Below are 23,671 nucleotides of genomic sequence, written 5' to 3'. Positions count from 1 at the left end.
TCAGCAGCGCCTCCAAATGTAACGGGTGGACCCCCTTTTCTGACCCCCCCAATCTCACATTGGCCCGTGTGGTCTAACCAGTCCCCATTACGTGATCGTGTATGGTGGTGCACCTGCAAGTAACAGGACTCCTGAGTCTCCCGCTTGATGGTATTAGGGGACGTCATCAGGACAGGTAGCTGAGGTAGTGGGTGCGAGTCCAACTTACATCATGTGCAGCGCCTCCACCGCACCAGAATCTATGCTTCCGCAGGGAGATGGTCCTGGTGAGGAACTCCTTCTCGGTGGTGACTGCCACTGTTGAGTAATCTCACACTCACACAGTGGGGTTTTCATTAACAAGGCCATCTTTATTGTAGATTGGGATGTAGTAGACTGCCCCATGCAGCTGCCGGCTCTAGCCGCACATCTCTTTGTGCTGTCCCTTTGCCAGGTACGCCCTCCCGTATTGAAGTGGGATTCCCTGTTCTCCTAGAGAGATCACCCCTGTGCCAGGTCCCTGGACACAGAGTGGCTTAGACAGACTTGATTGATCAACCTGGACCGCTAGTTACGGCACTAGGGTCACAAAAGTGTTCCTACAATCCCTTATGCAGGAGCATACACTCTACCAACTACTTCACACACAACACTAACTGACAGTATTGTGCCTTATATACTTCAGGAGGCAGGCGCATCTCTGATGTCACTATCCAGGGACTCAGAGCATACAGCCACTCCCCTCCATACATAGGGCACCTCACCAGGGTGTGAGGGAAAACCTCCATAACTACTGCTGGCATACCTGTACTTATCAGGATTTACTGCCAATCAGAGAAGAAAGTAGTATACCATTATTATGCATGGCTATACTTATGTTCTCTGAACACGAATACATTTGTGTATGTTTGTTCTTGCACAATTCTAATTGTATCTAAGGAAGTGGGAACATGTGATGCATTACACAGGCATGTCACTACGTGTTAAAGGGGGTTGCAACAGAAGCCATTTTTAACCTCCCTGGTACTCTCCGCTCTCCTCTGCTGCTGCCATCCTGCGCCTTTTTCTGCCATCCTCCACAGCCTTCCTCTGCTGCACCACCTGTCACCACTGACCTGCGCCACCTAAGAAGCTGCATCCGGGGCAACTGCCTTGCTTGCCCCAGCTAGTTCCGCCTCTGACTCTATATCACCATGGGACATAGAGAAGCCCTCATATTCTACCTATAATCCCAGTGCATTCTGCTTATTAATAGTCCCTCTGTATCTCTATGGGAGATGGAGACTTAGATATCCAGAACTGGACTGTTGGCCCTTGGTGAATGAGGACATGGAGCCAGCTTGGCAATGCTGCCCGCGGTTCAGCACTGAAGAGATTTAGCATACAGCATCATATTTAAAAAATGGTGCTTAGCCGCCGGGCAACTCGTGGCCCATCCTCTTGAACGGCCCAGTAGGCGCATTACAGCTTAACGCCACTCAGTACATATGACTCTTGTGCCAGGTAAAGCACTTACCAAGCTGTTTCTTGTGTATTGTGTGCTGCTGACTCTGTATTCACCCCAGTGCTTCTTTCTTTGTTCTCCCGATTCATGCATTGGAGCCAACGTTTGCAAAACAGAGAATGTGAAATGAGCAATCAATAGAAATGGGAAGCGTTGAGAAGGCTCGTGCTGAGCTCGGCTGGGCGTTTCTGCTGCGGCGCCCAAGCCGGTGGAATAGCACTTGAATAAGTGAATTTGTTAAATGATGTTCCCTGTGACATTGCATTATCCAAGGGAGCTTTATTGAGCGTGAAATTGGGATCAACTCTATGTCATGGAAATGAAGAAGCGGGGCAACATCTGGAGCAGTTTAGAATAGACTCATTACGGCTCATATTATTACCGCAGACATGTGCTGGGAGCACTGCAATGCCATTTCATAGTCTCTTTGTAGCACATGCCCCAGCCGTACATAGCACCATGTATACCGGGGTTCCAATAGAGTTCCAAGCATTTGGTCATGCAACATCTTCTACTCGTTAATGGTTCTACTGTACTTTAGATCTGAAAATCTGATTGAAAAGCAAAGTAACATCACAAAGTATATACTGTTGATCTCATTGGGGGCTGCTTGGGAACTGGTGCCTAATCACAGAATGAATGCAGCAGTTATTGTGAAATTCCTAGTACAGAAATACAGTACTACTTGTACTATTAATCACAATAATAGTGACAATAGATGTGTGTCTATTGTACATATTTGGTTTCAAGTGACTCATTCTTTAATATGCACGATATTGCTATGGCACTGCTGGGCTCTAAGGTATTCAATGGAACAGAAGGGATTGTCTCTTAATGATCTAACTGCATGGATGATAGAATTAGGTTCATTGGACATAGCTGTGTTACCTGGAGGAATATGGCCTATAAGAGAGGTGACCTGCAGTTAAAAAGTGGAAAATATTGAAACTAGCTGAGGGAGCAGTGAAGTGAGTCAGGATAAATGCAAGTCCCCCTGTAAGAGGTGGCGAGGGCTTGTACTTTACACTGGGAAACATACCGTATCCAGGAGAACAGAAGACAGCTCAAATAGTAAAAAAAATATTAAGATCTACAACACAGACCGAAGGGGTTATAGAGGGGAAATGGGAAGGGTAAGGAACAGTATTTGGACAATGTGTATAGATATTCGTTGGAAAATCCCAGAACTAATTGCTCTAATAACAAGGAATGATTTGGATATTGTGGCTATTGCTGAGTACAAGATACAATGAAAATCAGGACTGGGACCTATAGTAGTTATACAAGTAACACTATTGTATTTAGAAAGGATAGGGAAGAATGGAAGGGATGTTGCCCTTTATTTGAGGAATTAAAGGCGACTTAAGTACAAGGTACAGTAGAAAAGACAGAGTCACGTTTATTAACTCTAGAATCTGGTGAGAACGTTGTATATTGTACTGAGGTGATCTAGAGCAGGGGTGCGCAAGATTTTCTGGGGGGGGGGGGGGCAGGGGGTGGTGGGCGGTGTTTTCAGAGGCCCTGTTCTTTTACCAACAATATTTAAATTAAATGCCGGGGGAGGCGCAATGTCTCTCTCTCTTACTTGCTCTCAGGCGACTCTTCGCCGACGCCGCGGGGTTAAATGGCAACACCATTGCAACGCCACATCACATGAGACTGCTGATGCCAGAGAGCTGGTAAGGAGGGGGGGGGGGCGTGAGCAGAGGGGAGAACAGAAAGGGGGGCACAAACAGAAAAGTTTGCACACCCCGGATCTAGAGACCTCCAGGACAAGAAAAGGAATTGTTCAGGGTGCCAGTAGAGGACATCTAAGGAGATGGCAACTAAGGAGAAGTCATCATAATGGGAGACTTCTTGTAAATCTATGCCAGGCAGGATGTTTGCCAGAATAGGTTTCTACATTCCCCCCCCCCCCCCCTCTGTCCTTCCTCTATACCACTTATAATAGAGTCAGGGTAGTGTGTATCTGCAACAGGAGATGTTATTTGATTGGCTATTGTTATTAGATTGTAGATCAAACTCCCCAATAACGCTACCCTATAATTCTGGGACTTCTCTATTTCTTCTACAATATCTGCACTCTGACTGCCCATGTGGTTCTGCCTTGTATGAGTGGAGGCTGTGGAGGGTCTATTTCAAAGCTCAAGTTGTCCGCTCTTTCGTCACCAGAGGCAACAGAATGCTGAGTATTGGTCATTGTGACTTAATCATCGTGGCTACAAGGTTCTCTCTCCCATTCAAGTTGACCGGCCACTTTACTTACGCAGTAATTGCTCCCGGTAATTGGTACAATAGGATCTGCCTGGCTCTGCCCATCCTGAATCAAGGCTGATTTATCAGGTGAATCAGTCAGGTACGTTGTTTTGCGTTTGTGGGCCACATTTGAGTCAGTACTAATGGAGACTATTGGCGAGCCCCCATTTCCTCCCCTGTCCAGTTATGACTGAGCTTTTCTCTTCTTTGAAACTGATGTAGCTTCTTGATTCCCTCGAACGGGCTAATTGGGGTACCTGCATTGGTAAAAGTAAGAGCTGCAGAGGGACCTCATGTAGATGGAGAAGATGTTTGTTTGCTTTCCTCCTTAGGGCACATTCTATGTGAATGGTCGTCGCACAGATAATATTTGACACCCTCTGAGGAATAGAAAATGTGGTACTGCGTTCTCTCATGGTTTGCAGTGAAACTCCCATCAACCATACCATAGTGATGCAGGTGTATGACCTTACTGTGCAGAGAAAGAGTATGCTATGGGAAGAAGACCTCCTTACCCCTTAGAGCAGGGGTTGGACAACTCCACTTTCTGCACAGGTGGATCAGCCAAAGACTTATTGGTGTCTGTAAGAGACATGTGGAGAGGTATGGCCAGGGAGACGGATTTGGGGAAATGAAACAATGGCTTTTATTCAGCCCTTCACTTTAAATGATATAGTTCAAGGCTATATATATATATATTTATTATATAAAATTGATAGCACTGTATGCCTGTCTGCATCTTCCTGTGTCCCTAGGGGAAATCTCATTGGTCCCTTGGGCCGCCCGTCCCCGCACCTCTCATTGGCCTGAGGCGGAGTAACGACACACACACACACACACACACACACCGCTCATCGGGACCCGCGCGCACCTCCTCCTCTCCCCGGGTCTCCCGGTTTCCCGCACTTTTTCCTCCCCCCCCTCCCCCTCCTTTTTAAGGCCAAGCTGGCGCTTAACCCTTATAGGCACCTTAACCCTGGCTGTGCTCAAAGCTGTGACCATGCAGCAAGCTTAAGCCTATAGGGAACCATGTTAAAATTGGTTATTGAGGCAAAAAGTGACACTGTGTGCTCATTTGCATATCATTTCCCAGAATCCCTTGCTCCAGTGGAAGTGCTGTATGCTGGGTGATAATGGGGAAAGGCGGGGTTGCAGACCTGCCTAAGACATGCAGATGAGCATACAGCTATATTTGCATATTTGCTTTCCTGTGGAGGGTTTTTGTCACTTTTTTTACTCACCATAACTTAACTCAGTATTATGGTTTAGCCTATCCCATAGACTCTCTTGCATTCCCAGTAAAATCAACCCCACACTGATGAGACCCATCAAGGTCGAAACAGCTGTCTGTGGGTGGTTTTCTGGGTATGCACCTTAACCCTGGCTGTGCTCAAAGCTGTGACCATGCAGCAAGCTTAAGCCTATAGGGAACCATGTTAAAAATGGTTATTGAGGCAAAAAGTGACACTGTGTGCTCATTTGCATGTCATTTCCCAGAATCCCTTGCTCCAGTGGAAGTGCTGTATGCTGGGTGATAATGGGGAAAGGCGGGGTTGCAGACCTGCCTAAGACATGCAGATGAGCATACAGCTATATTTGCATATAATATATATATATGCTAAGAGAAAAAGCGGACCCCGCATCCACAAGACAAGTAAAGGTAACTGAATACCGACTTCAATAAATACTTAATAGTAAGTCAGTGGTGCTACAAGGGCCAAATTATGTGTTATGAGAAAAAGATTAGGAAGCCCCAAATAATAGCACTCTAGTATACCAGTTGAATATACAAATACAATTTTTATTGAATTAACTGTCACAGAACAAAGAATCTAAAAGAAAGCATAGAATAATTAAAATCAGGCATAGATCCCCTGTACGTAAGGCAAAGCAGTCATCCTCTAACAATCAATCAAAATGGACAAAACGTCTCAAAATGAAGAGGTGTGTACCCTTGAGTGTATCAAACAAGGGGAAGCTAAGTGCTGCAGAAGAGGGCTGAGATAAGGAGGAAATAGCAATAACCAGGTAAACAAATCATAACATCCAATGCTCAATCCAAGGGAGTCATATACAGTAGTCCCTGGAAAGTGAAGTACAACTGTACAATAATAAGAGCAATGGGTGAAAAACTTGGAAAAGCACACTCCAAAGACTGTATACCCTAAATCACATATCACCTAAGCATCAAAAACAGATAATGTCATACAGGAGGCAAGGAGCAATAGCGCAAAACATAATTACGTGTCCCTAAGGGGGGACAACCAGGGGGTCCTGCCTACAGCACCCACTCCTACGCGTTTCGGCCAGATGCCTTCAACTGGGAGTGGTGGGGTAGGCAGGATAACGTGCAAACTTAAAAAGGATTGTAATTATGCCCATGAACGTCGTCTACCATTTCAGTTCTCAGCAGGCTTTTCAACCTGTCTGATTAGGCAGGTGGAGACTGAATAATTTACTTTGGCTAGAATTAACAAGTTCCCTGCTGGATTCCTCAGACCACTAGAAGCTTTCTATTGAAGACTAATTTAGACAGGGTTAAGTCCCTGTGACAGTTGCCCTTGAGGACTGGATTTGCCCACCATTACCTTAGAGGGATGGGGATCACCAGTGATTAAGGATCCCCTAATCTTTCCACGTGGGATTTAAATTTAAAGTCTGGCAGGAACCAGGGTACATTAGATAGGATGATCTGTGTACCGCATCTTGCCAACTGTTGTCATCTAAAAAATTTTTTATAATGCCATACTCAATGGCATTGTAGGTGACAGCCATGGTTTCAGTGGGAGTAAGACCTTCCCATGTATCTTACTGGCTGCAGCGGGTCCCCCACGACATCAGCCACATATTTATATAAGCTTCAAGACCTTGTGTATGCTATTGAGCAAGTAGTGTACTGTTGTGTCAGTCGTACAGACTATTGATCTAGTGACATTAGCCAACTGTACCTCTTTTGCAGGTTAGTCTGAGCGGTTGTTTCGCTCTTTGCTTGAGCCATTCTATCTTTGCTACCTAACTGTGCTACAGTATGTCAGAGGGGTTGGAAGGTGAGGCGGGCACTGCAGGTACAGAGAGAGTCAAAATCATTTTGCTACAATGCATGGCGGCCCATCTGGAAGCAAAAGAGTTAAGCAACCTGCTGTAGCAGGAGGCCCTCTATCCACAGCTGCAAAGAACCAAACGCAGAACAAGGAAAGTCATGGAAACTTCATTCCCTTGCCAGTTTATCTGCCCATAAACAGAAAAGTTTTCAAGAAAGGCCAATCTGTTGCTAGCACGTCAAAGTAAATATGGAAGGCACATAAAAACAATCCAAAACTCTGCAAAACAAACAACCAACAAGGTAGATAACAAGGGAGAATGGGCTGAGTTATGGATGCAGGACATAGCAGTAACCTGTGCTAGGAGCTATAGCAGCTGTGGGTTGAGAGGATAGAGAATATAAATCATCATATAAACCTTGTAACCTCTAGCTTCAAATATCTAGCCAAGGGTGTGTTCTGAAGTGTTTTCTAAAGCATTATTGTGGTGCTCCGAGGCACATGACCTCACTCAGTAGTAGCAGTAGTGAAGAGATAGCTCAGTGGTAATGTCCCTGTCTTTAAAGTGGATGAGCTTGCTTTGAATCCCTGTGCCCATTCTCCTTGTAACCTTGGGTATGTCCCTTTTACAGTATCTCCATGTGTCTCGGACACCAGAATTAGATGCCTGGGACTTATTGTTTCTGCAAAATGCAATGCTCATGTATATAGTGTGCGCTATGAAAGGATATTATGCTATTTCACGGCATTATGAATATTTCTTCTTACCATGGTAAATAAGAAAAGGGAAATCGATTGGGGTCTGGTAAAAAGGACACAAATTTGTAGAGAAACTCCAAGTGTACATTGTGAGCACACAACATCTATTTTCTACTCCACTTCTCACGGGCAATAAAATAAATATTCTTCTCTCTTTAGAATAAAAGTTATCCTGAGGCAAGTGTTATATTGATAGGAGAGGCTATGATGTAGCTGATTTTTTTGGTACTGGTGTTTAGTTGTTTGTAGACTATGGATAACACAGAACACTGAGCTTCGAAATGTCTTGAGCTCTGCTTCTTTCTCCCGTGCAGGGCAGCTAATACCGTACCAGTGGTGATATGATATCTCATGTAAGAGACACACTTTGCAACATTTATTAGAATTGCAACCACATGAAAGCCCTCAGCTCTGTAACGTATTTAGCATCACTTTGATCATTCCAGACATATGCCATTGTTTTTCTAATTGACGAAATGGCACAAAATCAGAGTTTACATACATAGCGATGCCCAAAAATGCCTCCGATAATCCCAAGTCGCAGGGATGAGAAATGTTATGAACCGATTTTTGGGGAGGGGCAAATAATGCAAAACGTCTGGGGCGTCAAATGCGCAATAGCAATTTTTTAAATAATGCAATACAATTATATACGGTACAGAAAGGCAAATGCTATTTTTTTACAATTCTTTATTTTATTTAAAAGCATGAGAAAATATAAGGTGCAAAGATACAGCTCAACCCCGTTATAACGCGATCCGTTACAACGCGAATCCGCTTATTACGCGATGCAAGCGTGGCTCCCAATTTTCATATTTATGAATACTTTACAACACGATTGTTGGTATCTTAAATACTTTATTGTACAATGCATACAATTGTACATTATTTCTAACGCGATCCGCTTATAGCGCAATGTGATTCTTTGGACCCCAAACACAGCGTTATACGGGGGTTGAGCTGTAGCTGTAATATTTACCAAGACAACGTACAGTAAAAAAAATATGAATACAAATTCCCAAGTTTCCTTTGATATATTGTTTCTGGTGCACTGGTTTTGCCTCAGTTTTGCAATTATTCAAGCAGCTCTCTAAATGATAACTTGCATTATGTATCAATTCTTGTGTAGGGCAACGATTAGTAGCACATTTTAAATGTTTAACAAAGCTACCTGAAGCCTCTTCCTATCGGAAGATCATAAATCTAGATATCCGTCCTGGAATTGTGTGACTCATGGAACCAGAACCTTCTGTGGATAAAAAGATGACTTTTTTTATTTCATGTATTTAAAATAAAGTCTGTGTCTGTTCCCATACAATCAGTTTTGGCGACGTCATCCGGGGTTCTACACAGGCGTCAATTAACACATTATAAGTACTGTACTGTGCATACTGTAGCATACTGTATGCAATGACAGGCACAAGCAAACACCCATTAGTTCACCAATGCCAGTTAAAATTTTCATTTAAGCAGCAATCCCTCCACCAACAATTTGTTTACAGTATTTCAATGGTGTGTCCCCAGAATTAACCAGATTTGTGGGAGAGGTAAAACTTTCAAAGCTCCTCGAGAAGACTACCGTATTTATCCAAGAGAACAATATGGCTGCTGGGATCAGCCTTGCTCCAGTGGCTAATAGGAAGTGTACGTGTCATTAGGAGACTAGTGAACCGTATCATTTTTCGAGCAAAACATATTATTTCTTTGAACTATGGGACTCCCAGTTTAAGAGGACTATGGGACTCCCAGTTTAAGAGGACTATGGGACTCCCAGTTTGAGAGGACTATGGGACTCCCAGTTTGAGAGGACTATGGGACTCCCAGTTTGAGAGGACTATGGGACTCCCAGTTTGAGAGGACTATGGGACTCCCAGTCTAAGAGGACTATGGGACTCCCAGTTTGAGAGGACTATGGGACTCCCAGTTTGAGGACTATGGGACTCCCAGTTTGAGGACTATGGGACTTCCAGTTTGAGGACTATGGGACTCCCAGTTTCAGGACTATGGGACTCCCAGTTTGAGGACTATGGGACTCCCAGTTTGAGGACTATGGGACTCCCAGTTTAAGAGGAACTCCAGATTAAATAGAGTTCAAAACCACAAAATATTTTAAAGAATCCAACAGTTCAAATTGCTGCTTTGAAGATCCCAATTCTTGACTCCATAATAATTCACTTTGTAACGCCAATTTATGAAAATGACCACTCAGTGTAGACTAGATGTATTTACTTTTTCCATACCAGATGTGATGGAGAGAAGTTTCCCACTTGTAGGAAATGTGGAGCCACAGGGTTGGTGCTAGTTTTTGGCCACTGAGAAGAATACATTCCAGATGGACACAATAAGGCCGCAGGGTCACATTCGCTGCAGTGGCCAATAAAAAGCTGCAATATATAACTTGGGAATGGTGTTCCTCCCAGAGATCAGGGGACCACCGTTCAGCTCTGGGGGACACCCTGAAATCAGGTACAATAATAAAAGTGAGAGCGAACGGGGATTTCTGCTTTGATCTTTCATCTAGTACAGTATGGGCAGGGACATGTGCTCGACATATTCTATGAAGAGCGCTAAATACTAATGCACTGGTTTTCTATATGGCTGCAGACACATTAGACACAACCCCAATGCCATTGCTTTCACTTTTTGTAATATTATCTACAGAACACGTATTTTGGATTAAAGGCAAAAAATGTGCACGACCAAAGTCGTATAGGAAGTAGAAGTCTGAAGGATTATCAATTGCACTTTCCAATATCTTGGGTGCTAGTGCATCAGAGATTCAGGACCTCTCTTTTGTTCATGTCATCAGTGGGCCGTGGCAATGTGGTCGCTGTATAACCAGTGGTCGTGATGCTAGGAGGCCCAGCCACACGGGGACTGTGGAATTACCAGTAGCAAAAGGATTGTTAAGAATTATATTTGCGATGTGAGGCAGTCTCCAAGTAAGATATCAACTACCACCAATGACAAAATGTGTGAGATTTGGTGGTTCTTTGCCATAAAATGATATTTTGGGTACTATTAAGATATATGAGGCTACAAATTAGTGTGACTCACAGAAATCAGTGGCATGTCTGCTCCCTTTTTTGTCATATCTATAAAAATGAAAAGCTATAATTATCATGTTGACAAGTGGGAATTGTTCCAGCATGATATGGGTCTTGTTTTATTAAAGGTAACTCCAGAAGGGAAGTAATTGACAAGTTCAATATTCTAATACATTGCCCAGGCACAGGCAATTCTTACCTTCTGTAGGGTATATGCCCTATTTTTGTGCACTTTCCACTTGATGCTTTCCATGGTTAGTTCTTCATGCTGTAAAACCAAGTCTTTGTGTGTTATCTTGCAGGACAATGCCTTTATCTACCTGTTGGATGCGGAGGGCAGGCTGATGTGCGATGACCCCTCTCATGAGCTGCCCCAGGAAGGGAAACTCAGGTAATAGCTAAACCAGAGCTTTGTAGTTCTGAAGGTCTGTGCTTCCCCCAGGGCCACTCCCGTGGAGGGTGAGGAAGAATAATTGGTTGTGATCTGTGAGATTTCGTGAGCTTTACGAAGCTCCGGCAGCAATGTTAAAAGCTGCGGTAGCAGATAATTGCAAATGATCGGAACAGTTTAGTCCAAGTCCTGTTTTTCTCCAGACACTTCTATTCAGGGCAACAATTCCCAGAAGGCTTAAATAATAAATAATAATAACTTTATTTCATATAGTATTGCACTTTTCTCCCAATGGGACATCAAGCGCTTCACCATTACAGCACAGCACACGGAACGCAGCACATAGGAATTTAAATGGTGTGAATTAGGAACCATGACTGGAGAAATGTCCGGGTGAGCAGAACTGTCCTGCATTTGTAGAGAACGTCCAATGTCTCAAATCAAGTTACATTAATAGGAAGCCAGGTCACTCACCCAGCTCTCTCTGTAAAGTGGTTTGCAGGGTGGTGCTGGGAGCGGAAATGTGCACTAGTGGTCACTTCTGATCACTATGCCTACCACAGATACATTCTGTGTCACAGTGGCACGTCTCATCACTATGCCTACCACAGATACATTCTGTGTCACAGTGGCACTTCCCATCACTATGCCTACCACAGATACATTCTGTGTCACAGTGGCCACGTCTCATCCCTATGCCTACCACAGATACATTATGTGTCACAATGGCACTTCTCATCACTATGCCTACCACAGATACATTCTGTGTCACAGTGGCACTTCTCATCACTATGCCTACCACAGATACTTTCTGTGTCACAGTGGCCACGTCTCTTCACTATGCCTACCACAGATACATTCTGTGTCACAGTGGCACTTCTCATCACTATGCCTACAACAGATAAATTCTGTGTCACAGTGGCACTTCTCCTCAATATGCCTACCACAGATACATTCTGTGTCACAGTGGCACTTCTCATCACTATGCCTACAACAGATAAATTCTGTGTCACAGTGGCACTTCTCCTCAATATGCCTACCACAGATACATTCTGTGTCACAGTGGCAATTCTCATCACTATGCCTACCACAGATACATTCTGTGTCACAGTGGCACGTCTCATCACTATGCCTACCACAGATACATTCTGTGTCACAGTGGCACGTCTCATCACTATGCCTACCACAGATACATTCTGTGTCACAGTGGCACTTCCCATCACTATGCCTACCACAGATACATTCTGTGTCACAGTGGCACGTCTCATCCCTATGCCTACCACAGATACATTATGTGTCACAATGGCACTTCTCATCACTATGCCTACCACAGATACATTCTGTGTCACAGTGGCACTTCTCATCACTATGCCTACCACAGATACTTTCTGTGTCACAGTGGCCACGTCTCTTCTCTATGCCTACCACAGATACATTCTGTGTCACAGTGGCACTTCTCATCACTATGCCTACAACAGATAAATTCTGTGTCACAGTGGCACTTCTCCTCAATATGCCTACCACAGATACATTCTGTGTCACAGTGGCAATTCTCATCACTATGCCTACCACAGATACATTCTGTGTCACAGTGCCATGTCTCATCAATAGGCCTACCACAGATACATTCTGTGTCACAGTGCCACGTCCCATCAGTATGCCTACCACAGATACATTCTGTGTCACAGCGGCACATCTCATCACTATGCCTACCACAGATACATTCTGTGTCACAGTGGCACTTCTCATCACTATGCCTACCACAGATACATTCTGTGTCACAGTGCCACGTTTCATCACTATGCCTACCACAGATACATTCTGTGTCACAGTCACCACGTCTCATCACTATGCCTACCACAGATACATTCTGTGTCACAGCGGCACTTCTCATCACTATGCCTACCACAGATACATTCTGTGTCACAGTCACCACGTCTCATCACTATGCCTACCACGGATACATTCTGTGTCACAGTGGCACGTCTCATCACTATGCCTACCACAGATACATTCTGTGTCACAGTGGCCACTTCTCATCACTATGCCTACCACAGATACATTCTGTGTCACAGTGGCCACATCTCATCATTATGCCTACCACAGATACATTCTGTGTCACAGTGCCACATCTCATCACTATGCCTACCACAGATACATTCTGTGTCACAGTGCCACTTCTCATCACTATGCCTACCACAGATACATTACGTGTCACAGTGGCACGTCTCATCACTATGCCTACCACAGATACATTCTGTGTCACAGTGCCACTTCTCATCACTATGCCTTCCACAGATACATTCTGTGTCACAGTGCCACGTCTCATCACTATGCCTACCACAGATACATTCTGTGTCACAGTGCCACATCTCATCACTATGCCTACCACAGATACATTCTGTGTCACAGTGCCACTTCTCATCACTATGCCTACCACAGATACATTACGTGTCACAGTGGCACGTCTCATCACTATGCCTACCACAGATACATTCTGTGTCACAGTGCCACTTCTCATCACTATGCCTACCACAGATACATTCTGTGTCACAGTGCCACTTCTCATCACTATGCCTACCACAGATACATTCTGTGTCACAGTGGCCACTTCTCATCACTATGCCTACCACAGATACATTCTGTGTCACAGTCACCACGTCTCATCACTATGCCTACCACAGATACATTCTGTGTCACAGTGCCACTTCTCATCACTATGCCTACCACAGATACATTCTGTGTCACAGTGGCCACTTCTCATCACTATGCCTACCACAGATACATTCTGTGTCACAGTGGCCACTTCTCATCACTATGCCTACCACAGATACATTCTGTGTCACAGTGCCACGTCTCATCACTATGCCTACCACAGATACATTCTGTGTCACAGTGGCCACTTCTCATCACTATGCCTACCACAGATACATTACGTGTCACAGTGCCACGTCTCATCACTATGCCTACCACAGATACATTCTGTGTCACAGTGCCATGTCTCATCACTATGCCTACCACAGATACATTCTGTGTCACAGTGGCCACTTCTCATTACTATACCTACCACAGATACATTCTGTGTCACAGTGGCCACTCTCTATAATTATGACTATCCCTACTTTACTTGTTTGGAAGTTGCTAGCCTTAGGTTTGCATTAGTCGTATAGACACGTAAGTCCAAATGTGCTGCGGGTCTGAACCAGGACAACTAACACATGTGAGCTGGTAATAACCGCAGCGAGCTGATGGGGAGAGAGTCGGGAATGCTTTTGAACGTCTCCCTTTGTGAGCTCTGTCTAAGGTGACGTTCTGTAAGGATGCATATCCTCGTTGTATAATGACAACACAATCTCAGGAGCGCTAGGGCAGGGGTAACTCAAATCCAGTCCTCAATCCCCCCAACAGGACAGGTTTTCAGGATATCCCTGCTTCATCACAGGTGGCTCGATCAGTCCCTGCTTCAGCACAGGTTGCTCAATCAGTCCCTGCTTCAGCTCAGGTGGCTCAATCAGTCCCTGCTTCAGAACAGGTGGCTCAATCAGTGGCTCAATCTTTGACTCAGTCTTCGACTCATTGAGCCACTCATTGATCCACCTGTGCTGAAGCTGGGATATCCTGACCTGGTGGGGGGGGAGGCGGGCTTGAGGACTGGAGTTGAGCACATAGCAGTAGGACATAACATCATTGTGATGATGATGTCCCATTTACATTAGGGCTCGTAATGAGGCGGTTTTGCACTGTTGGAGGCTGGCGTCGAAATCCATGAGCACATTAGCTTCCGTCTGGTACAAAGATCACCAATGGTTGCCACCATCCTGATGTGAGCGGTCTCAATTCCAACTGGTGTGAATCTAATTTAGAGGCGCTGCTGAATCTTATTTTCACCTCCGCTAGAAGCTCATCTCCATGTCATTCTAAAACAAGCTAAATAATGACTATATTGCAGTTAAACCTCAATTTGAACCAAAGCTTTTTTTCTATACTCTCTGAAAGATGTTTTGAGGTTATTCCACAGCGGCAGGATCTTCTATTCTTTTTCAATGGTTATGTATTGTTTGGGCTGTTTGTCAAACTGCTAAGTAGGTTTTTGGCATTACACTGAGACATTTGGAAATGAATCTCTTAGCATCAATGTGTCACAGTAATTTGTATGTGTGTTGTTGCCCTGTTGTGTCAATGCGAGATTTGGATAGTGATTGCAATGTGAAGAGATAAGAGAGCTATTTGGATATAGATGTGGTGATGGGATGTATTCATTTGTAATTAATACAACTCTGTATTTCACGTTCGTTTTGGGGAAGTGTGACATAGAAACGCAAATACACGTGAATATGAAAAATATTGTATTGATGTACACAAATCAAATGGCTGTTACAGTATATGCGTGTAAAAATAAGATGATAAATGACAGTAATAAAGTTTATGCTGAAATTACAGACTTCTATTCTTACACATTTCTTTTGAAAGGGTCTAAGCTTTAGCACAACTTTACTCCCATGCATACAATGGGAGGAAAATCCTGCTGAAGCCCTTGTGTGGATCGGGGCCTTGGATGCTAAAGGATGGGATCAAAAGAATTGTTGTGTCTTGCAAGACTCACTTTTCAGAAGCTTCAAAGATGGACTTCTTTATGTGTTAAAAGGTCCAATGAATACGATGTGCAAATTCCCTTCCTTGTTTCCTGCTCTCATCTCTATTCAGTTGGCTCCTTTGTTGATCGACGGAAACCACACAGATTGAAGATGAAGGGAACGGTGGGAAGTGGCCCTCAGGAACTCCCAACGCATTCCGCTAATGCTGAGATTGCAGTATTTCTTATACATCCGCCCATTAGCAGATTTAATTATTTCACTGGAAAACTGATTTGACCATGAGCAAGAGTAAAATCCATGGCCCCTCTGGCACTCTGATCACGTGACCGCGTATGAGGACTACACTGTCACTGATGATGGAAGGGGAGGAGTCATCCCCCTTCCATTCGCCATCAAGCCGCAATCTCCCCTAAAAATTTTTTTGTATTTTGGGGGGGACTCAGGGTGCCAGACCACATGATGTAGTAGCTAGGTCCTAGCGCACTGTAAGGGCTAAGAGAGATTTTGGCTATTTACAGATGTAGCGAGACTAACTGTCTTCAGTGCCGCAGTGATCATGGCGCGAGAGGATTAACGCTGTGGGGATCCGATACGGAAACATGGACCCCCCCTCCCTCAGTGCGATTGCGGCAGACACCATCTCCGGCGTCGCTGACTTTTGCACCTTTGACCACGGCGCCGGAGACCTGGAATCTGGCTACATTTGTGTATGTGATGCATCTCCCTGAGGAAGGTCCTGTGTTTAGGACCGAAACGTTGGACTAAGATGTACCACTTTTCACCAATACAACTATGCTAACTACTACTTCTGCGTGCTGTCTCTTACTTACTAGGCTTCGGAACGGTATCGGATACTATACCTATTTTATCCCTATGGGACATGCACCTACAAATAACAATTTCTACACAGGAGGGCCAACTGCTATTTTGGACTATATATATATATATATATATATCCCCCTATGCCTAAGGGAACTACGTGGGCAACTACACGTGCTGCTGTACCTGTCTGCTCACAGGAGGCTAAGCCTCTGCCTCTAAGAGCCTGGGGTGAGCTCTTTCTCTTTGCGGGCAGCGCCTCCACCTATGAAGGATCCCAGCATTGGCGGGACAACCCCTCACAGGAACTAATACACAGTAATGAATAATACACCACACATATGTATATATAGTAAGCTTTACTGTGCACACACTAAACACAGATAAACAGTATCACAGTATAAAACAGTGACCCAACCCGTGGTGGTTCCCCCAAAGTACTGAGGTTACAATGGCACCAATAAACCCAGGTGTCTTGTCCCAGCAATCCCACCCAAATGGGAGGTAGCGCTACCCACTGTAGATGTTGGTGCATGTTTGGTACCTGCCGGGATACTGCAGTATCCAGGTGCTGCTTGGCGCGATGGGTTGGAGTGGGTCCCACTCAGTTGGGCCTCCAACACAAATCCCCTCTCTCCTAAGGGTCTTGATCCGACTTGTGCTATGAGCTCCAGCAGAAGGGTCTCACACAAAGTCTCTGGCTCCTGTGACCTGGTCCCAGGCCGCAGGACGCTGCATGGCCATCCGGTCACCAGCGCAGTAATATAGTTCTAGTATAAAGGGAGCGTCCCTATCTGGGGCCTTACCTACAACACTTACTTAGGTTGACTCAGGGCCTAGCCGGGGCATAAGGGGCAAGTCTAGGCCTATTTCAGGAGGCACTGCTCCCTGACACTACCTGCTGTCTTGCCGCCTCCTCCAGCACTGGCTCTCGGGCTTTGAGCGTGCGGAGGATTTCCTTTTCCTCCTGCCTGCGTGAATCCCATTGGCTGAGATGGCCCCACATGGGCTGTCCCTCCCTCTAGGGATTCTGGGACTTGTAGTTCCACGGCTGCATCTGTGGTGCCGTCCTAAAATGGCCGCCGCACTCTTCAAACTGCGCACACGCACCTCGCCGCTCTGCGCATGCGCGATTACTCAAAATGGTCGCCCCCTCACCTCCTGATCGCATATTTTTTTTAAAAATAAGTATTGAATGTGCGGTGGGTTAGCCAGAATAGTCATGCGACGGTATCATCAACTTGCAAGAAGACCGGGCTGGAAATGAATATTAAAATTAGGATAGGAGGCTTTTCATGGGCTTATAATTATCACTTAGGAATTAATGAGCTTTCTGGTCCTCTTGATTAACCACAAGCATTTAATTGTGTTAGTGAAGTAGCTTCACTGCACCTTTGCTGTTTAATCATGTAGCTTTCCCTCTGGCAAGTTCATTGGATTGTACAGTAGAATGCGATGAGAAGTCGCTGCCTCCAAGGACAGATGGAAGGCTTCTTGTAATTGCAGCAGCTGCGCGTTTCCCACGGCTCGGCACTTACCTGTGCTTTAGTTTGCACTCACTAATATGATGCATTAGACTCAGAGATGAATGGATGTCCCAGCACCTGAGTCTAGCGCTGTCGTTTGTTAGGATTTTAATGGAGTTCATTATGAACAGTGCCCAATATTCTCAGTGATAACATTTGCTTTTTCCATTTATTAGAGCAAAAATCTGAGCTGCCGGTTCCAAAAACGGCCTTTTTATTTTCTTGTTCCTTTTTAAAGTAGTGCTTGCCCCATGTCGATGCTGTTGCCTATATCAGGGTACTGTATATAAAATCCTGTTGTTTTGTGTTTAACCACTGTGGAATAAAAATGACTTCCCTGGTTTTACTACTGGGAAACAAAAATGTATGTCTTTATTTATATTATTTATATAGCACCATTAATGTGCATAGCGCTTCACAGCAGTAATACATAATCATATAAATAACAAATAATACAAATAACACAAATAACACATGGGAAGAAGAGCTTCAGACATAAAAGTAACATTTAGGAAGAGGAGACCCTGCTCCGAAGACCTTACAATCTAATTGGTAGGTAGGAAGAACATACAGAGACAGTAGGAGGGTGTTCTGGTAAGTGCGTCTGCAGGGGGCCAAGCTTTATGTATGAGGTGTAAAGTACCAGCTATGGAGCTACTTGTATGCTTCCTTAAGAAGGTGTTTTAAGGTGGGTCTTAAAGGTGGATAGAGAGGGTGCTAGTCGGATATTGAGGGGAAGGGCATTCCAGAGGTGTGGGGCAGTCAGTGAGAAGGGTTTAACGCGGGAGAGGGCTTTGGATACAAAAGGGGTAGAGAGAAGACATCCTTGAGCAGAACGCAACAGCCGGGATGGTGCAAAGCGAGAAATTAGGGCTGAGATGTAAGGAGGAGCAGAAGAGTGTAAAGCTTTAAAAGCGAGGAGGAGAATTGAGTGTGTGATACGGAATTTGAGGAAAAGGAGAGGGATTTCAGCAGGGGAGACGCCCAGATCTTATTACTTGACAGAGGTACAGGTACTCGCTTCACAAGCATTGTTTTCATAGAAGTCGTTTCTGCTTTAGGCATTCTACCCAATTTTACTTATGCTTATTACCCACTTTCTAATCCAATCCTCAAAACAGCAATCCCATATTTTGGATTTGTTCGGTGTTCTGCTCAGCATCCTAGTTCAGGAGGAACTCTTGTGTTTCTTATGTATGGGAGGGAACTGTGAAGCCCCTTCAATTTGAGCACTTCAAATTCTAGATGGCATTTAGTCAGGACTAGATTGCAAAAGGCCCACCATACGCAAAAGTTCTATTATGACTGTGGACAAGAACTTTCTTTCACAATAGAAGGCCTGGTGAAAGTATGCACACATCCTAGATCTGATGACAAAAGAGGTCTCAGTGCCAGGTTTGCTTCTATATTTTAGGGGCCTGTTTTGGGGTGCGCAAACCATACCCATTATAATAGGCAGAAAAGAGTTAACACCTGGTGTGTGCAAAGGCTATGCAACATATCTGCAGTTCAATGCTGCCAAAATGGCAGAGGTAGCAGGTCTGATTGATGTGACTGGTGAGCCCAATTTAAAGGGGTATTTAACCACAGTTTTTCTTTCCAGGAATTTCAGTCTGGAAGAGCTGTGCAGTATAGAGATAGTTTAGAGAAGGGATTTCTCTGCCAGTGCTCAAAGTTCAATTATATGCTTCTCCGTGGATATAAAATAAAGGCTACATAGCATAATCTTCAATTGTCTTTACTTCAAATGCACCTTTGTTGGAGGGTCCAGGTCTATGAAGGTGAGTACAAAACTGTACTAAGGTCATTAATGCTCATTGATGGGGTTGTGGGTAAAACATAAAGAAGAAGGGATGTCAAGGGAACCTATATGAACATGGAAACCTGACCCCTATCTAAATGATAACTCCAAAAACAACCCATAGAGCTAGACCATTAGAGAATAGATGACAGTGTCTAAAGACATGGTACTCACGACCCTTATGAGTATGGTCCGTCTGGTCCCGGCGTGCTCTCAGCCCAATACGTATATCAGAAGAAAGTCTCCCTGAAGAGGGTAGAAAATGGCGGTGCAGAGCGTGTCTACAGGTGCCTCATGCGTTCCGGAAGCAGGAAGTGAAACGGAAACTGGATGGCGATTTCAATAGAAAAATGTAATGAACAACAAGGACATCAGTAAAAGACAAAAATCATCTTAAGAAGGAACTCTGACGCGTTTCATGCATCTACTGCACTTTGTCAAAGAGTAATGACCTTCTCGGATGCAGACATTTAAGGGAGATCCTTAACCGGAAGTCCCGCCTACCCCTCGCTCATTGGTTCCTCTACAATGGTACAAAGACCAATAGAGGAGCATGACGAGTTGAGTGGCAGTTCTGGCGGTGTATAGAGCTCCCTCATTGTCAATGCACCCTTGAAAATACACACAGATCGTACAACAAAATCTTTATCCAGCAAAGTCTGTCTAGTCAAACAGGTCATTATTAACCCTTCCCTATATATACAGATGCAGATGAATGTAAACTCAAGTGCGTGTGTAATATATGGAGTGGAAAAAAAGCACATATTTTAATGAAAAAAACGACCTGTTAGAAAATAATTTAAAAACTGATTCAAAACTAATTAAAAAAGATGAAATTTTAATTAATGCATATAAATCTATGGACATGATTAAACAATTACTTGTTCAATAAAAACACATCTCACATATTATATTGATACTACAATAGATAACTAATTATGTAATGATCTAACCTTAAATCATTAACTACAATAAGAAAATATATGTTTGTATCTATAATTAAAGGAGATGTGAACAATGAGTTGTCTGTAAGGTATATGTAACAAATGTACACATGAATAGGTCTATAAACAACCAAGTCTGTATATTGTGGCTATAGATATTAATTAATAATAAACCCACATTTGTAACAGGTGTATCCATATATGTCCCTATTGATCAAAGGATACAGATATAAGAAAATGCAAAAATGATCAACCTGGAACAATTGTTCATACCAATGATGTAACTCATGAGGTTAATCAATACTTGGTTCTAATATATTGAATGGATGTATTATTCAGTGTAATAAACTGATTGTTGAGATGAGTAATCTATTATTGAATTGTTCATATCCCACAGCAATCAATCAATATAGACATAATTTCACACAGGTAACAGATTCATGACCAAAATTTAACGATCACAGTTCAAAAAAAGTTTGAATTGAAATATAAATGGGAAACTCCTATCTAGGCTCTATATCAGAAAATGCTTTAATTCCCAGTCAGTGTTGATACCTGCTGGATGTAAAGCATTGAGTTTAAAGATCCAGTACATTTCTCTTTTGTTAAGAATGTTAAGTCTATTACCCTTTCTGGGATGTATTGGGATAAATTCCAGACCACAAAATGAAAAGGAGTCTAGTTTACCTTCAGAACATCCTAAAAAATGTCTGGATACTGGGAATCGTATATCACCTTTTTTAATAGACCTTAGGTGCTCCATCACCCGAATTTTTAATGGTCTGATGGTCCTCCCAATATAGATTTTCCCACAACCACATTTCAAAGAGTAGATCACGTGATCAGTATTACAAGTGATCAAATGATTTATTCTAAATGTGTCGTTGGTGACTTTGGATGCAATTGACTTAATAGGTTTAGCGTATTTACTTACGGAACAGTAACCACATTTGTGGAAACCTCCGGGGGAAAAAAACCTTTAGTGTGTTTAGAAGGAGAGACGAACATACTCGGAGAGAGGTGTGTAGATAAAGTATTAGCTTTCCTAAAGGTAAATTTCGGTCGGCTCTGGACCAATGGTTTTAGGACCGTATCCAATTCCAAAATGTGCCAATGTTTGTTAGTGATAGATTTTACATTGGCACATTTTGGAATTGGATACGGTCCTAAAACCATTGGTCCAGAGCCGACCGAAATGTACCTTTAGGAAAGCTAATACTTTATCTACACACCTCTCTCCGAGTATGTTCGTCTCTCCTTCTAAACACACTAAAGGTTTTTTTCCCCCGGAGATTTCCACAAATGTGGTTACTGTTCCGTATGTAAATACGCTAAACCTATTAAGTCAATTGCATCCAAAGTCACCAACGACACATTTAGAATAAATCATTTGATCACTTGTAATACTGATCACGTGATCTACTCTTTGAAATGTGGTTGTGGGAAAATCTATATTGGGAGGACCATCAGACCATTAAAAATTCGGGTGATGGAGCACCTAAGATCTATTAAAAAAGGTGATATACGATTCCCAGTATCCAGACATTTTTTAGGATGTTCTGAAGGTAAACTAGACTCCTTTTCATTTAGTGGTCTGGAATTTATCCCAATACATCCCAGAAAGGGTAATAGACTTAACATTCTTAACAAAAGAGAAATGTACTGGATCTTTAAACTCAATGCTTTACATCCAGCAGGTATCAACACTGACTGGGAATTAAAGCATTTTCTGATATAGAGCCTAGATAGGAGTTTCCCATTTATATTTCAATTCAAACTTTTTTTGAACTGTGATCGTTAAATTTTGGTGATGAATCTGTAACCTGTGTGAAATTATGTCTATATTGATTGATTGCTGTGGGATATGTACAATTCAATAATAGATTACTCATCTCAACAATCAGTTTATTACACTGAATAAACCATCCATTCAAGATATTAGAACCAAGTATTATATCTGTATCCTTTGATCAATAGGGACATATATGGATACACCTGTTACAAATGTGGGTTTATTATTAATTAATATATATAGTCACAATATACAGACTTGGTTGTTTATAGACCTATTCATTTGTTACATATACCTTACAGACAACTCATTGCTCCTTTAATTATAGATACAAACATATATTTTCTTATTGTAGTTAATGATTTAAGGTTAGATCATTACATAATTAGTTATCTATTGTGGTATCAATATAATATGTGAGATGTGTTTTTATTGAACAAGTAATTGTTTAATCATGTCCATAGATTTTTATGCATTAATTAAAATGTCATCTTTTTTAATTAGTTTTTAATCAGTTTTTAAATTATTTTCTAAGAGGTCGTTTTTTTCATTGAAATATGTGCTTTTGTTCCACTCCATATATTACACACGCACTTGAGTTTACATTCATCTGCATCTGTATATATAGGGAAGGGTTAATAATGACCTGTTTGACTAGACATCCTTTGCTGGATAAAGTTTTTGTTGTACGATCTGTGTGTATTTTCAAGGGTGCATTGACAATGAGGGAGCTCTATACACCGCCAGAACTGCCACTCAACTCGCCATGCTCCTCTATTGGTCTTTATACCATTGTAGAGGAACCGATGAGCGAGGGGTAGGCGGGACTTCTGGTTGAGGATCTCCCTTAAATGTCTGCATCCGAGAAGGGTCATTACTCTTTGACAAAGTGCAGTAGATGCACGAAACGTGTCAGAGTTCCTTCTCAAGATGATTTTTGTCTTTTACTGATGTCCTTGTTGTTCATTACATTTTTCTATTGAAATCGCCATCCAGTTTCCGTTTCACTTCCTGCTTCCGGAACGCATGAGGCACCTGTTGACATGCTGTGCACTGCCATTTTCTACCCTCTTCAGGGAGACTTTCTTCTTGAAGAGCTGTGCATTCTGAAAAAGTGTGTCTAGCTATGCCTGTGAGACTTTTCTGATTTGGTATCTTTTTTAACCTTTATTTGAGACAAAACAGGCTAAGCCTGGCTTTGTCCGATGCCTAATTTG

At 43.1% G+C, this 23,671-nt stretch overlaps 1 protein-coding gene across 1 annotated transcript in view; it reads left to right on the top strand.

The window, feature by feature from the left end:
* Positions 1-23,671, top strand: part of PDE2A (phosphodiesterase 2A) — an 818,679-nt gene that overhangs the window by 472,635 nt on the left and 322,373 nt on the right. The window contains exon 4 of the mRNA XM_075593270.1: positions 10,889-10,977. Within this exon, the coding sequence (XP_075449385.1) occupies positions 10,889-10,977 (89 nt within the window). The remainder of the gene's footprint in view (positions 1-10,888; positions 10,978-23,671) is intronic.

Source organism: Ascaphus truei, chromosome 3, assembly GCF_040206685.1.
Source record: "Ascaphus truei isolate aAscTru1 chromosome 3, aAscTru1.hap1, whole genome shotgun sequence".
NCBI classification, from domain to species: domain Eukaryota; kingdom Metazoa; phylum Chordata; class Amphibia; order Anura; family Ascaphidae; genus Ascaphus; species Ascaphus truei.
The sequence above is the reverse complement of the archived record's forward strand: the minus strand, read 5'-3'. Positions and strand labels throughout refer to the sequence as shown.